The 15516-nt window shown below is 50.2% G+C and overlaps 2 protein-coding genes across 11 annotated transcripts in view; one reads left to right on the forward strand and one right to left on the reverse strand.

The window, feature by feature from the left end:
• The window catches only part of PHF20 (PHD finger protein 20), a 51378-nt gene extending 42042 nt beyond the window's left edge, over nucleotides 1–9336 (forward strand). For all 7 annotated transcript variants that reach the window (XM_065691192.1, XM_065691191.1, XM_065691198.1 and 4 more), the window contains 5 exons: nucleotides 1649–1748; nucleotides 3272–3467; nucleotides 4331–4730; nucleotides 5597–5780; nucleotides 6593–9336. In XM_065691192.1, coding sequence (XP_065547264.1) covers nucleotides 1649–1748; nucleotides 3272–3467; nucleotides 4331–4730; nucleotides 5597–5780; nucleotides 6593–6735 — 1023 coding nt within the window. In that variant the 3' untranslated portion in view covers nucleotides 6736–9336. The remainder of the gene's footprint in view (nucleotides 1–1648; nucleotides 1749–3271; nucleotides 3468–4330; nucleotides 4731–5596; nucleotides 5781–6592) is intronic.
• Nucleotides 9103–15516, reverse strand: part of SLA2 (Src like adaptor 2) — a 105840-nt gene continuing 99426 nt past the window's right edge. Inside the window, exons 1-9 of one of the 4 annotated variants that reach the window (XR_010615260.1) lie at nucleotides 14085–14889; nucleotides 13523–13646; nucleotides 13326–13419; nucleotides 13124–13210; nucleotides 12833–12936; nucleotides 12101–12250; nucleotides 11890–12016; nucleotides 11119–11813; nucleotides 9103–9950 (exon numbers count right to left, since the gene is read on the reverse strand). Coding sequence is in view for 3 of the 4 variants with exons in the window: in XM_065691201.1 (XP_065547273.1) it covers nucleotides 11669–11813; nucleotides 11890–12016; nucleotides 12101–12250; nucleotides 12833–12936; nucleotides 13124–13210; nucleotides 13326–13419; nucleotides 13523–13610 (795 nt within the window). In the remaining variant the exon portion in view is untranslated. Of the gene's footprint in view, nucleotides 9951–11075; nucleotides 11814–11889; nucleotides 12017–12100; nucleotides 12251–12832; nucleotides 12937–13123; nucleotides 13211–13325; nucleotides 13420–13522; nucleotides 13649–14084; nucleotides 14895–15516 lie in introns of those variants that run through there. The other 3 variants (XM_065691204.1, XM_065691201.1, XM_065691203.1) reach the window with 3 other exon arrangements.

The following is a 15516-nucleotide window of genomic DNA, read 5'->3' on the forward strand; positions in this document are numbered from 1 at the left end:
CTCTCCCCATTACTGCTTGGGCAGGGGGTAGCACCTGTGTAGTGTGTGTCCAGAACAGTTGCCTGGCCAGCCAGGCTGTGAAGTGGGACATGCAGATAAAAGGAAGGACCCGTGCCCTGATGGGATGGATATTTAAATAGCAGTTAAGTAAAATGAAAACAGTTGGGATGTTTCATTAGAGTTCTGGGCAAATTTGCCTGGGAAATCACAAAGTGTAGCTCTGCCATATGGCAGGAATATAGGATGCCATGTGTATGAAGTGTTCAGGAGCTCCCTTCTTATTTTTAGCATATTTTTCTTACTGTTTCCTTTGTTTAAGGACACCTTTTTCGGGCTCCTGCTGATCACTTTGTGAAAGGTAGATGGTTTCTCAGCCTGTTTTTAAAGCAACTTAACTGCTTTAGGACTGTTTACCCATTTTGTAAGGCAAAACATAGTTAGTCCCATCTTACAGAAATCTTTTTGTCTCTGACCTTACACATTCTCTGTTCCCAGCACTTCTATTTCATCCACACCTAGACCACTAATTTAATGCAGTGTTGTGTTCAAAAACTGATCCCTTTCTGTCCCTCCTAGCTTGAGGAAAGACTGCAGATAAAAGCAGCATTACTGAAAGTGGCGTAAGTAGTGTTCAACACAGATGTTGCTTAAGTTGGCATCTCTATAGGTCAGTGAAGAGCAACATCTGAGATTGCTGCAGTTGCTCTTTGGTTTAGCTCATTTTGAAAACTTTGCCAATATTGACAAGATTCTGCAGTAAGCTTTTGGCTTATGCTCCAAGAAGCAAAGGTTGTGCTCTGTTTTCTCAACTGCTTATGAAAATAGTAATTCTGAATGACACCACAGTTTCAAATCAGAATTGGCTTGGATGTTCTTCAGTGGAGATTCACCCCATGTTTCAGCAGTCTCCAGGCTACAGCTGAAGTTTTGCCTCCTTGTCAAAGGGGGGAAAGTGACTGAAACAAAACACATGGATACAGTTTTTCCTGCTTAAAACCAGTATGGCTTTAAGTACAGTGGTTGCATTTTTTAAATAGCATAACTGTGCTAAAAAAACAGAGCCAAATTCTGTTCAGTCCTGGCAAGTATGATTGCCCACACTTGGAAGGATGTCAGAAGTTTTAAAGCTATGCAAGTGCTTCTCCATTTTGGTTTGATGTTAGATGTACCTTTGAAGTAGGCAAGATGGTAGAGATACAAGTGTCAGTAAAGGGTAATACTGGCTAGTTTGGTGTGACATAAATATCCCTTCGGTTTTGTAATGGAATGTGATTTACTGTTTGAAGGGGAAACCTTTTCATTCAAAAGACTTGATATATTTTGCTAAAGCAAGCTCGATTGCATACTGTTTTCTGTCCTGATTATGTGTGAAAGATTTTCATCTCCAAAGGGAACATTTTCTTAGGATCTCTCCTACTTAGCCGTTGTTGTCATTCTCCAGGAATCCATGTGAAAATTTGTGGGAAGGGTTTGAATTTTATTGTAGCCTGATTCTTTAATGTATTTGCTTGTAGCTGGAAAAGGGGGTGGGTATTAATATACCTTTTTGTCTTAAAATGTGGGGGTGATGTGTCTCTTACTTGAGGCAGTCTTGCTGAGCTCCTGTAGGCTTCATTTCTGTTGATGTGCACTTCTTGACTTTAAACAGTGTGAAGAGTGTCTGTGCTGGCAGCATGGAGTCTGTATGGGTTTACTGGAAGATAATATACCTGAGAAATATACCTGCTATATTTGCCAAGATCCTCCAGGTACAGAAATTTAAGGTTACAGAGCTTTCTTTTATGCGCAATAACTTTATTGGTTTATATACGTATTGCAAAGATTAAACTTCTTCTTGCTCCCCTAGCTGTGCCTGTCATTCTAGGTAATAGAGTTGAGTTACAGATACAGAAAGTTTAATTTATGTGACTGTGCATGAGTCAATACTGTGGAATTGCAGCTGGACAGGAATAGAAGTGAATGTTTTAACTGTGGTGACCATCTGTCACATACATGCCACTAATAAGGATTGTACTGTCTGGCTACTGAAAATGAATTTAGAAGCACTCAGGAAGCTTAAGCAAAAACTCCCCATGGGCACATCTTATGGGATGTGAATGCAGCTTTCCTTCAACAAGACCAGGCTTAGGAGTTCTTTAAGAGGCTCCCAGGCTCTCAGCAGCTGTGGCTCTTACCTGTCTGACTGCATTACTTGTAATGGTGATGGGTAATGCAGTCAGAGTTGATTAAGCAGTACATTCTCTACTCTTAATTATGGATTTTAAAATGTCTTAGTCCATCTAACACAAGGTATAATTACAGTTGTGGGCATCTTTTTCTGACTTCCTACTCAATGAATTATAAAGCTTTGCTGAATATGGAAACAGATGAGGTCCGGGCTTGAGTCCATGTTCATTAATGATGAGAAAATGGGATCTCTGTGCCTAATCACAAGACATTTTAAGACAATTTCAGTTTATGTATGTATTTGCACTGTCATCTCTGCTTTTTTTTTGGGGTGGTGTTTAAAACTACTAACTCTTCTCTAGCTTAACTTACTGGTTTGTGTAGCTTGTATTCTAATAGCAAGGAAGACATGCTATGCTTACATGTTTGTGTGTTTGCAGCTTAGCATGCATCTCAACTCCACTGTTTCTTAATAATACAATTTTGTTTGGCTTTTTAAGTTATTTTTACTGATGCACTTACCACATTTAACATCATTTCAGCTGTTGTTGATATTCCAAACTCTTAAGCTAGAATTTGCATTATTAATAGCCCAGTTTGGGCAAGTTCTCCATCAGAACCTCATCATTGATTCCTTTAAAATTTACTTGTAAATGACTGTGCTAATGCATGTGTGATGCTTAAAAACAAGACCACTGGGGAAGGGATGTTCACTGCCTTTTGCTGCGTTTTCTGTCTGCAGGGAGCTCTATTTAATCTGTAGCCGTAGTTATAACCATGGTTACTAGACACTGATAACCTGCTAAAAATACACTTTTTTCCTGTGCATCAGCTGCAATTACCTGTTATGGTTGTCCTGATGGAATTTCGGATCTGAATGCTCTTAGAGTTGGGCCGAGATTTTTGACTGAGGTTATCTCACTTCCCACTTTACAAGTTTTTCATGTCTTCAAGGTTTTGTCTGCTATTACAGGGTCTTTATTGGTACTATTGGTAAGAACAAATAAGCTATTGTAAGACTTGGAGATAACCAGAATTGCTGCTATTAATGTTAACATACCATAGTGAATGCTTCATTTTAACACACTCATTACTGTTGCTTTAGGTCAGAGGTCCAGCTTAAAGTACTGGTATGAGAAGGAGTGGTTAAGTAATGGTCACATGCATGGCTTAGCGTTTTTGGAAGAAAACTATTCCCACCAGAATGCCAAGAAGATTGTAGCCACTCACCAGCTTCTTGGCGATGTACAGAGAGTGATAGAAGTACTGCATGGACTGCAGCTGAAGATGAGCATATTACAGTAAGCAGTGTTTAAGTATCAGTCGGCATGTTCTCAATGTGAATTAGATTTCAAATAGTAGAAAAATAACTGGAAATTCGGACTTACTTTTGCGCTTCTTTGCGGATAGATAATAACATAGTTTGAATTGTTAACATGGCCTGGGAAAAGGACTTCGCTGCTTAAAAACTATGTAAGTGTGTTGAAGGGTGTAAATTGACTTGCATGTAGAAGGGTTGGGAAAGTATGAAGGGAAGAGGGAGAAAACTAGTAGCAGCAGCTTCTCCTAAAGCACCTAAATAGACGTAAGTAACAAGAATGATGTGTGTATAACCTCTGGCTGCGTTACTGTAACGCTTGCCTTCTCCATTCCAGCAATTCTAAATCGGAGCTTTTCCTGCAGAAAGCAAATCTTTTTGTTCAGTAGAATGTTTTAATGGAAGAGCAGTTGCGCCTTCAGCCACGTGTAGCCATTCATTCCTATGCAAAGATTATTACAGATATATATGAAAAAAGTACCATTCTGCAAGGATTGTAGAAATGGAGTTTTCTGCATCTTTTCCTGTATAAACTCACCCTGGAGTTCCGACAACTGTAAACATTTTTTTTCTAACACAAATCCAGCAGTTTCAAATTGATTGAATTCCATATTTGTAATAAGTTAGTTGATAAATTACACAGCAGCAGCTGTTTGGAAAGCAAAGCTTTTAGTGCTTCCAGTGTTAAAGTGCTTAAGCACTTTTCCCCTTACATTTAACCTGTGGCGATGCAGTAGGGTCACTGGCAGTACTTGAAACACTTCTCTTTCCTCTTTGGAAAGGATAGTTTGTGTCATCACTTCGACGTTTAAATTCGGGTGGTTTACTTTCTTTATGTTTGAACAGAAATAAAGAGCATCCTGACCTGAAGCTTTGGTGCCATCCGTGGAAGCACATCACGGTGGATGAGAAGATTCATACAAAACACATCATTCACATTGAGGAAAACTGTTGCAAAGAGGAGACGGCAGGTTATAGAACTTGGAATGGGACAGTTGAGAAACCCTCAACCATTCCTTCTGTGGAGGAATCGTACATTACAAGTGAACACTGTTACCAGAAGCCTCGGGCCTATTACCCTGCGATAGAGCAGAGGTTGGTTGTGGAAACAAGAGGTTCAGCCATGGATGACGGAGTAAATAGAATACGGGAAAATGGGGATGATGCCCTGTCAGAGAGATTTGGCTGGAATCTGGACCGAGAAATATGCAAGATGGAGAATGAATCCAAACACAATTACTCTAAGGTATTCGTATTAAAATAACCCTCCCTGCATGGAAGATGTGTTTGCCTGGCAAAGTGAAAACCTCAGTGCTTCTTAGCAGTATTTAGTTTATTTATTTGCATTTAACTTTTTACTATGCTGTTAAATGTATTTTGCCAATACAAATTAAAATGAAAGCCTCTGGGAAATACCAACCTCCCTTTTTAGATTAAAAGGTTTAGCTTTTATTTCATGTAAGGTGAAATGTGTGGGGTTTTTTTCACTTCTCTATCAAATCAGTTGAGATTGCAGTGTGTTTCCCAGAAAGAGGTGTATTTCAGTTCTTCACTCTTCTAGGAGCATTCTTCTGTATCCTGTTGTGTTTCAGCAGAACGATGACAAAAATAGGGGGGTAGAATCAACACTGCTGACAGTGTAGTCAAGTTTTATAAGAGGTGGCGATGTGTTTTTTTTCTAGATGCTTCTCTGAAAGCTGTAGTAGAATTGAGATTATATTCCTTCAGGAAAAATCCCTTCTGACTGCAAAATCATTTGCTCTTTACTTGATACCTGTCATGTTACAATTGGCTTTAGTGTTCCCAAGGATGCACAGGTGAAGGGCTGGACTTTGGCACAGAGCTAGCTACATGGATGTATGTTTTCTCTTGAAAATCAGATGCCTGTGAAGTGCAAAGAATAGATCTTAGCAAAATACATGTAAAAATATGTCTGTTTTTAGACCCATTTGCCCAGACTGCCTTAACGTTTGTGTATGATCTCTGTGTCTCTGTCCTCCATTAGCCTAAGATCAGTTGAGCAATTAGCTTGAGTAACTGTAAGAACCCAGACAGGCTGGTTTCCCACTTGTGTTTGACAGTAACAAACATGAATGTGTGTGTTCCTGCTAGGTAAGAGAGTCTGTCTCTAAGAAAGTCTCTCCAGAAGAAGCAATTGAAATGAAATTGCTGGAAAAAGACAAAGAAGGAGTTGTGAACTCGCAGCTGCAGTGGCAGCTGAATCTTTTAGCTCACGTGGAATCTCTGCAAGATGAAGTCATCCACAGGATGGATTTCATTGAGAAGGAGCTAGATGGTAGGTGACACTTCCCTGTTTCAGAAATGAACTGTGATGAATGACTCATTCAGAACATGTTAACCTGGGTTTTACTTCTGCAGCCCTACAAAAAGGTGAGCATTGCTTTGTCCAGTTACTGCATTTACTGAGAGAAAACAGCCAAGCTGGTATGGGGGGGGGGGGGTGGATTTCAAAAGGAAGATCACATTAAAACCGAGCAGAACTGTACAGAAAAGGGTTCTGCTACAGTGTGGCCTGAGTTGACTTCTGGGCAGTTGTATTGCTGGTTCTTGTTCCACACTGAGAAGCGTTAGATCAGGAATTCATTTTCTTTGTGTGGTAGTCAGTTCTTTTTGTGCCTTTGGGTTTCATCCTCGTTTTCTGTTACCCAGTTCTTTCCGTCTTTGCCCATTATAGTCTATTGATAGCAAAGTTCTTTCATTAGAATAATCCTGTCCTTTTAGGATCTTCAGTTGCATCTAATGCTGATCTCAAAGGTAATCTCATGGTATAAGCTTCCTGTACTGCGGTGTCCTTGAGGTGGAACTGATATACATCAGAGGAAGTTTCGCGCCAGATTTCACCCTATCTAGTCTTGAGTTTTCCTTCCCTGCTTTTCCCTAGGAACATCACAAACCCCCCTGTGAATTGTTTGTCACATACCAGAAGCTATTTGCAAAGGTTGGCGCGAGGAGCTGGGGTTTCTGAAATACCACGTTAAAACCATTGCCCACTGCTCTTTACAGAAGATGTAATGAACTCCTGCTTTGCGACTTCAGGTGACTATTCACTGAGCACTGCAGTAGTGACACTTCTGGTTTTCTTTGCAGTTTTGGAGAGCTGGCTGGATTACACAGGAGAGCTGGAACCACCAGAACCACTGGCTCGACTCCCTCAGCTCAAACGCTGCATAAAGCAGCTTATAACGGACCTAGGCAAAGTGCAGCAGATTGCACTCTGCTGCTCAACATGAGACTAGAAGATGTTGGAGACTGTTACTGAGTGCGAAGTTGGAGCATCTGATGTGAACAGCTCTGTATATTTAAATGAAATGAGCATGCTGGTTGCATGAGATGCAGATTGACTTCAGGGATTTGTGAAGAAGCGCTGTTCAAAGAACAGCTAAAAGGTTATTTCGGGTGTATTTGGCCATTGTAACGATACAGAAGAGGTCATGCTGTTGTTGTCTTCAGAGGTTAGGTGTTGGTAAATTACACTTAAATTCTCACTCCTTTACAAGTTGCTCAATTAAACGGTAGACTTTTTCATCCTTAAATTGACTAAAAATTGTGCCACTGAAGAACAGAGTTCTAAGAGCCAAAAATGTTCAGTTGACAGAGGTTGTAAATAACTTTGCATAGTTTAAGTGACTTGTGTCATGTTTTATTCCTTCTGGTTTATGCATAATAGCACACAGTATTTAATCATTAGGAAATGTTATAACAGTTTCCAGACTTAGTAGGTATGAATGTCCAGCTCTTAACTGTCAGGTGTTCCGTGGAGGTTTGCAAGTAACAGTGGCCTAACCCCCACTTCTATTATGCTAAATAATGTAGCAGAAGGTCACAGGTGGATTGCACTCACTTTCAGAATAAATGATTGTTTTCCATATTTATCCTGTCACTATCACATGACTTGGTACTGGGGAGAAACCCATTAACGTTGTGTCGATGTGCATTCTTGAGCTCTTAAACATGGCCACGCTGTGCCTCCTGAAGCAGTGCAGTGGGACACCCTGGTTGTGGCAGTAGGAAATGCCGCCCTAGAAAGACGCGCTCGGCGTTCCAGACTTGGCAAGGTCTGTGGTGGATGTTGTGTCGTTTTCTACCCATGTGTTAATAATTGCCATTCCGGTTCGATTTTGAAACGTAGACTTTTTTCAGTCCTCTGAACGTGTTCATTGTAAAGACTCTACTCCGAATGTGTGGTTTTGGGAATCAGTTTTATATTGTGTAAATAAAGCCTCGAGATCTATGCATGAGGTACTGTCCTCGTAGGCAGTGAGTGGGTTATTACTTTACACGGTGTATGTTCACAAAGTCCCTTTTTATACCTTAAGTTTGAATTTTCTGGTTTGTGTTCCTTTGTGAGAGCAAGGTGAAAATGCTGCTTCTGGTCCAGTCACGTTATACCTATGAAACGGTGGTGTGTTGTAAGTATTGGAAATGCTAAGTCTTTCAGCTGCAGATCATAGCTCCATAAATAACGGCTGTGACTTTAGTTTCCCTTCCCAAACGTTGCTGAGAAGTTCACTGTGGAGTGTGGGACAGCTGTTCCTGCAGAGAGAGGGTGTCCTTAAAAAGCTGGATTTGTTACCTTGATCTTGTGTGTGATGGCACCACCAACGGGGAAAGCTCAAGCACAGTTGTAATTGAAAGGCCCGTAACTGTAGGAATTACTAATTTTGGGTATGAATCTGTAATGTTTGTATACAGCAAATAATGTAAACGTGAAATATCCACTATTATTGTAGGAGTTAAGGGTATCTACCCAGTGAATATTTTCTTTCCTTTAGAAATCAAAATATTTAGGCTACTCTAGCTAGTAACTGAGGCTTTTGTGCCAAGACTCATTTCAGGGGATAATTTGTGTCGCGGTTTTGTAGTCCTAGTTGGTCTATAGTGAATACAACACATGTACAGCAGAAAAATAGTTCTTTTTCTGTAACACAATTGGAATAAAGCTTACCTGACACTTAAGAATCACTTTCCTCCCCGAAGATGAGCCCAGTGCTTACACCTTGTCTCCTTCCTGTGAATGATACCTGGATTCATGTGTACTGTGCAGCTCTAGAACCGGCAGCAGTAACAGGACAACCAGGACAGCACCAGAAGGAGCACCCCAGACACAGTGAAGGTTTTGGGGTGTTTTCAGGTGAGATGGGCCAGGAGGGTGTTCCCTGGTTGAAATGAAAGCAAGCACTCCCACCCGCCGTCTCGAAGAGCATAGCTGCGGTGTTAACATTGTCAGCTGTGCTTAGCATGAAAGTAGTTCAGTCCCTGAGCGGATTTTTCACTCCAGAGCAGAACTTCTCCTTCCCAAGCCATTGCTTTTTGTGCGTCCATTGTAGGTTTTTACTTTGCCAGTTTCTTTTTGCTCAGGGCAGGACTTAAGATGTGGAAGAAGAGGTGGTTCTGATGGGGGTATCAGCTGGCAGATACTGGAGACTTGGTGGGTAGAGCTGGGGGAGCCCTTGCAGCTAAAGACTGAAACTATTTATTTAAACTAGAATAGCTTTCCTCCTGTTCAGGAAAGATGCTTTATTGTGCTCTGCCCGGATTCATTTTTGTCCCTGTTTTTGCAAGTTTCCACATTGGTGTTTCTTAGTCTGGACCCAGGGTTTGGTCTGGCAGGTCACTTTTTATTTAAATCACTGGTAAGTGAATGCAACGTGGAGCCTTGATGAAATGAGCAAACATTGCACTGTGGATACATGAATATATTTGTCTTTGTTTATGCACTATTAGAACCGAGGGCGCTGTACATAGAACTTTGCTTTGGAGCAATATTTGCAAAACTTGAAAACTTCTGTATCTTGGTGTTTGGAATAAATAAATAGGTTTTTGTTGGTTAAGTCTTAGTGAAGTCTTTGTTTCAGTTAATCATTTCTGGACTGTTTTTCACACAGCATTGAAACGTAAATACTGTAGTTGGACAGGAATGGAGATCCTAACTGTTCCTAAAGTATGGAAATGATTGTTTTCCACATCTCAAATACTCTCGGTAGGTAAGCTGTATTGGCGTATGTTGGATATTGTTTTAAGTGAAGAGCTTGTACATTTTATTCCCAAATCCTGACACATGTAATACACTACTCTGGGTGTATAAAACCTGACCTGATTTGTGTGCCTGTTTCAGTGAGCAGCCCGAGGGCTGCACTGAGCCCTCTGCAGTGTCAGTGAGAGCAGCAGCTCTCATGGCTGAGATCAGAGAGGATTCACTTCACAACAACCAAGTGTTGCGGGTAGGAGGCTGCTGGAACCAGAACAGCGCAGCTCTCCGCACCTGGGACCGTGGGTGTGAGTCTGGTACCAGGGGCCAAGTGTGAAGCCAGAGCACTCATTCCAGGAGGGTGGAGGCCTGAAGGTGTAGCATCCGCAGGCAGCTCCTGGGGCCCAGTGAATCAGGATGAGTGCTGTCAGGTGAACAATGCAAACTGAGCCATGGAGGCTGGCACTTCATTTGTTTCTGAAATGACAGAAAAACATCATTTCTGTTCACCTTCCAGGTGGAAAGGCGTTTCCATAGGGAGCTGTGACCACCTTCAGCAGTCCCTTTGATCCCAGCAAATGCTTGGTAGCTGATCTTGTGGAAGGGATGCTCAGACAGCTTGGTGTGAGGTGGCAGAGCACAGCTGTGTATGGCAGGGTTGCACACCTGCACGTCACTACTTGTCACTGCGGGGGAAGCTGGGGATAAAGCTCTCCAAGGAGGTCAGTGCTGGCCACAGCCTAAAATCCTGCTTTGCCTTCGGGCTTTGTGCTGGTGGTGGTAACGGGCTGCAGTGTTCAAGGGTGGGAGGCCAAAGTGGGGATGGTGCCACGTGGGGGTGGGCACCCTCAGCAGTACCCTCCAGTCTGAGGTAGAACCATTGATGCAGAAGCACCAACGATGCTTCTACAGCACTGTGGATGGATCCAGGCTGGAGGAGGAGGAAGGAGGCCCAAGAGCTGATCTTTTGCACAGTGGGGCAGATAGGGGCAAAAATACAGGAAGGGAAACCCCTGTGCAGCCGCGGGGGCCCGGGGGTGACAGCAGCGGCTCAGTTGGCTGTGGAACCAGGTCAGGGCTGAGGGATAAACCCAACCTGTGCCCTGTGCAGCCAAGACACCGCGGCTGAGCCCGACGGCCGCGCAGGTGGGTGAGGCTCCGGGCTGCTGCGTGCAGGGAAACGAGACAGCGAGGGTGGGCCCGGAGGAGCCCGTGTGTCAGACATGAAAATGAGGAGAGCCGAGCGTGTCGGGGCAGGAAACCTGCAGAGAAGGGGGGTCCCGGGACACCAGTGTGGGGAAAGGAAGGAGGGGATGGCCCCGAGTGGCAACACTGCTGCGCTTCCCCAAGCCGTGCGGCGAGGGGTGCGAGGGCTGAGGCATGCTGGTGCTCTGAGCCTGCTGTTCAGGTCCAGCTGTTTGGTGCAGCTCAATGGGGGCTGCACACAAGGCTTTGCAGTTGCTTCCCGTTGCCCCTAGAACAGCACTTGTGCCCTTAAGCATTTCCAGGCTCTAGGGCTCTTTCCTTTGTCCTCAGTGACCCGAGCGGTGGCTCCCCCGCTGTGGGGAGCTGGCAGCAGAAGCAAACCCCCCCCAGGCCATGGCGGGTGCCCCGTGGCTGCAGCTGCAGTTCACGGTTTACTCACCCCCCCCAATGTGGAGGAGATGCCCTTTAATGAAGATGTGATAAGCGGCGGTTGCTGCGTTTCCAGCAGGATCCTGGTTTATGGCCCTTGAGCCCAGCGCGATCCGTGCGGTACCGGGCTCAGAGACCTGCGGGTGCGGGAGGGGCCGGACCGCAGCACAGGGGGGAGTTTAGGGCCGGGGGAGGGCGGGCGGGTTCCCTCACAGGCCCCGTCCCGCAGCCACCGCACCCCAAGCCAGGCTGTGCATGAGCTCGGGGGTCCGCTGCCACCGCCGGCCCGGCTCCGGGCCGTTTGCACCCGAGTTCCCTGCTGCGGGGGGTGCGGATGGGGCCTCTTGGGAGTGGCTCCTCCTGCGTTCGGCCTCTGCTCCACCCAGCGCCGTGGGGGGAGATGCCCGAGGCGCCCGGCCCCGGGGAGCGCAGGCCTCCGGGCACCCCTTCCTCCAGCGCGGTGCCTGCCGCTCGCACCGTGATCTCGGCACCGAGCAGCGGTCACGGCTGAAACCCGGCCGGGTCCCCGCCATGGGGCTGCGCCAGGCGCGGCCCTGCCCTCAGCAGCTCTTCGCCCCCTTCCCCTCAGCGCCCTCGTCGGGGAGGGCCGCCCCCGTCAGCAGCAGGTAGGAGCTGACGGCTTCGCGCAGGCCCAGGCTGATGGGGGAGGCCTCGGCGGGGGCCGCGGTGTCCAACAGGAGGGAGCTGTGGGAGGGCGGTCACTGGGCAGCCCCCCGAGCCTGGCGCTGTCAGGGCCGGGGGGCGGCCGCCCTGTCCCTACCTGTCCACCTCGTCCCAGCTGAGCGATGGCCTCCTCACGACGGCGGGCATGGCGGGGGCAGGCGCCACCCTCGCCCCGTCAGTGGAGCAGGGCTCGCCCAGGGCGCAGCACAGCCCCTCTCCGAGCTCTGCGGGGAGCCGGCGCTGTCACAGGGCGAACCCCCCCCGCCTGCACCTGCAGCGCGCACGCCGCGCCGGGGCAGCGGCCTTACCGCGGTAGTGCTCCACGAGGCTGTGCAGGCTGGGGAAGGTGAGGCGGGGCGCGATGTAGAGCCAGCCGTTGTGCAGGCGGTGGATGCGGTAATGGCTCACCGCGGGCCAGCAGCCCCGCTCGCCGCGCCGCACCGACAGCGAGAAGCAGCCTGCGGGGCCGGGGCACGGGGCCGGGATGAGGCAGGCACCCCCTGCGCAGCCCGTCCGCACCGGGGCCGCCGTCGCCCCGCACGGGGGTGAGCCCCGCTGTGCCAGCCCCATGCCGTGAGCACCTCCACAACGGGCTGCGGGAGCGCCAGGACATGGGATGACCTCGGGCGCGCCGTGTTCCGCGCACCCGCAGCATCAGGTGCCGTCGTTCCATGCCCAGGTCTTCGCTGCCGGCTGTCCCCAGCCCCATGGCCCCCTGTGTGCCCAGCAGCCGGGAGGCCGCCCAGCAGCGAGCTGCCCAGCAGGCTCTCCCGCGGGGTTCCCTCAGCACCCCGCTGCCACGGGGCCCTGTTTCACTTCGGGGGCTGAGCCTTTCCACCCCTCAGCTCAACAGAAGCCGCAGGAAGGCTCCCGGTGGTTTTGGCTTCTGAGGCCCCGCGGCAGAGGCTCAGCACAACGCAGGCAGCAGCAGCACCAGGACCCTGCCGCACGGCCGCTGTCAGCGGGTGTGAGCGGCGGCATGGAGGGGGATCGGCCCCGGGGGGATATCAGGGAGCGGGGACGGCGGCCGCGGGTCTCACCTCGCCTGCTCTGGCTCTCCCGTATCAGGAAGGACCCGCTGCCGTTGCCCGGCCGGAGCAGCAGCTCCTCCGCCTTCTGCCGGCTGAGGCCCTCGTACAGCCACCTGCAGGGCAGCGGCGCTGGCACAGCCTCTCCCGGCGCCCCGGCCCGGAGGGGACAGCTCGGGGCGCAGCAGCGCGGGTGCTGGGGACACCCCCGAGCCCCAGCGCTGCTCCGTGTCACAGGGACAGAAACGCGGCAGTGGCCGGGCTCTCTGCCATGGGGCCACGTCCTTCAGTGCCCGCCCTTACCTGTGCCTGATCCTGGCCACGCAGCTGCTGGGGATGTGGCATTCCTTGCCGGACACCTCCGATGCCACCAGCCACCAGTCCCCACCCCTGCGGGGAAGGGGCTGAGCCATCCTGAGGGGCTGCAGGGAGGGGACCCCAGCGCGGTGCCAGCGCCAGGGGCCCGGTGCCTGGCTGGGAGCACTCACTGGGATCAGGGACTTACTCGGAGAGGACGCGGAGCTGCTCCCCCATCCTCAGGATGGCCCCGGAGCCAGAGGGGAAGTCGCAGAGAGCCAGGGCCTGGACGCCACCGGGGGCTGTGGGGACGGGGACGGGGCTCAGGGCTCCCCCGGCGGCACCAGGCCCCCGCAGGGGCGGCAGGAAGGGGCCCATGGGGGTGCCGCAGCTGCAGGCACTCACCTGCCTGTGCGGGCAGCGGGGGCTGCGCGGGGTCGGGGGCCGCTGCCGTGGTGCTGAGCGGCCTCTCCCGGCTGGGCCCGCTCCCCATCCCGCGGCTCAGCCCCCGGCCCTCGGCTGCTGCCGCCTGGGGGGGGAAAGAGAGGCCCAGGCTGGATCGCGGTGGGGCCGTGTAGGGATGCTCATGGGCTGCAGGCACCAACCCTGTGCCCCAGGGCAGGGCTCTGGGCTGGGCTGAGCCTGGTGGGCAGCTGCTGGGGAGCCCCGCCGAGTGCTATGAGGACTGGTGGGGACAGCAGGACCCTGCCCAGGATGGGGCATCCACATCCCCATCCCTGACCATGCCCACCCTCTATGTGCTGTCACCACTCAGCCCGGTGTCTGCGGAGTGTGGGGCTCCCTGTACCAGGTCCCATGGGGGCTCAGGGGCTATGGGGACACAGCTCTGCCTATTTTGGTTCCTTGGCCACGGAGAGGTGCAGCCGAAGCTCTGTGTGACCCAAGCCCTCCACTGGCTGAGCCCCCAGACCTGCTGCTGCCCTCAGTTGAGGGGAACCCCACTTACCTGCCTCTCGCTGTCACCATCCTGCAGGAGCTGTCAGGGCTGGGTAGGCATCGGCTGGGCTCTGCTCTCCCTGCGTGGTGGGTCCTCAGGCTCCCTGGTTGCAACTGCAGGGTCCCTCTTGCACGGTGGACAGTGGATCCCCCTTGCGCAGGGCAGCCCCTGCCCTTGCGGGATCCCCTTGTTCTGCCCTGGTCCCTCTGCTCTAGGGCTGGGTGCTCCCAGCAGTGCTGCGGTGCGAGGGGTGCGAGGAGCTGGAGCAGAGGCTGCGGCTGCTGCTGCTTCCTGTGACGTGCACACACACACAGAGCGGGGTTTTCTCTTCTTCACTCGCCCTGCTCAGCTGCTGGTGCCCCTTGGGGACTGCGGCACACGGAAAGCTCCCTGAGGGCACTCGAGGCACCGTGGTCACAGCGTGGGCTCTGGGGTGGGTTAAAGGGAGGGATGGGAGGCACGGGAGGGCAGGAGCAGACTCCAGGACTCAGAGGTTGAGGCTGGACAAGGGTCTGAAGGTGCCTCCTGGACACAGCAGCAGTTGCTGTCACAACCGAGTTCCTCCTCGCAGCATCATCTGGCACCAAGAAGAGTTTGACTCCATCACCTTGCACCAAGGAGCACGTCCAGGTATGGGTGTGCAGCGTGGTCCAGGGCAGGAACTGGGGTCAGCGGCGTGAAGCTGCCTTCTTGCAAGGCCTGTGGCTTTCCTGGTAACAAACAGCTCCCTCCAGCACAAGAGGTGCTGCAGCCTGAGGCAGAAACCTCAGCCCGTGGCTGCGAGAGGTGATTTTCCATCAGTCACCCCAGAGAAACCTGCAGCAGAGCCGAGCTCAGCGCGATGTGCCCCGTGCTGCTGCAGAGTGGGATGCACGCTGCTGCTGCTGCAAAGGCACTTAGGCTCTTGGATGAGCTCATCCCAAGGATCTGAGCAGTTGGGAATGTGGCCTTAAGAGTACGGGAGAGCTGGAAAGTGCTGAGCCCCTCCCCGGGCATCCATATTCCAGCTAGAAGAGGTTGAGGATGCCCTCTGTGATCTTACAGGGACCTCAGTGTTGCCCTGAAGTGTGGAAGCACCAGCACCAATGTGGGTCGGGATCCCACCCCAGGGAAGCCTGTCCTGAAGTCAAGCTCTGCTCCTGGATTTGGCTGGCATTGCCCGTGCCACCCAGAGAAACATTTTGTCCTTTACTAAACTCATTTCTCAGCCTGTGTTTAGCTTTGATTTTTGTATTTTTAACAGCAAAAGCAGTTACTTATGTGAAAACATATTTACTTCTCCAGTTACCCTTGGGGTAATAAAACATACAACCAACCCCATGACAAATCTTGCCTCGCTTATGCCTGTGAACCACCATGGCAACAAAACTCTCTTCTCAATCACCTCCCTTCCAAACTGCCCAAAATCTCATCTATTTACTCTCCTGGCTTCCTTGTCCAT

Source organism: Lathamus discolor, chromosome 11 (assembly GCF_037157495.1).
Source record: "Lathamus discolor isolate bLatDis1 chromosome 11, bLatDis1.hap1, whole genome shotgun sequence".
NCBI classification, from domain to species: Eukaryota; Metazoa; Chordata; class Aves; order Psittaciformes; family Psittacidae; genus Lathamus; species Lathamus discolor.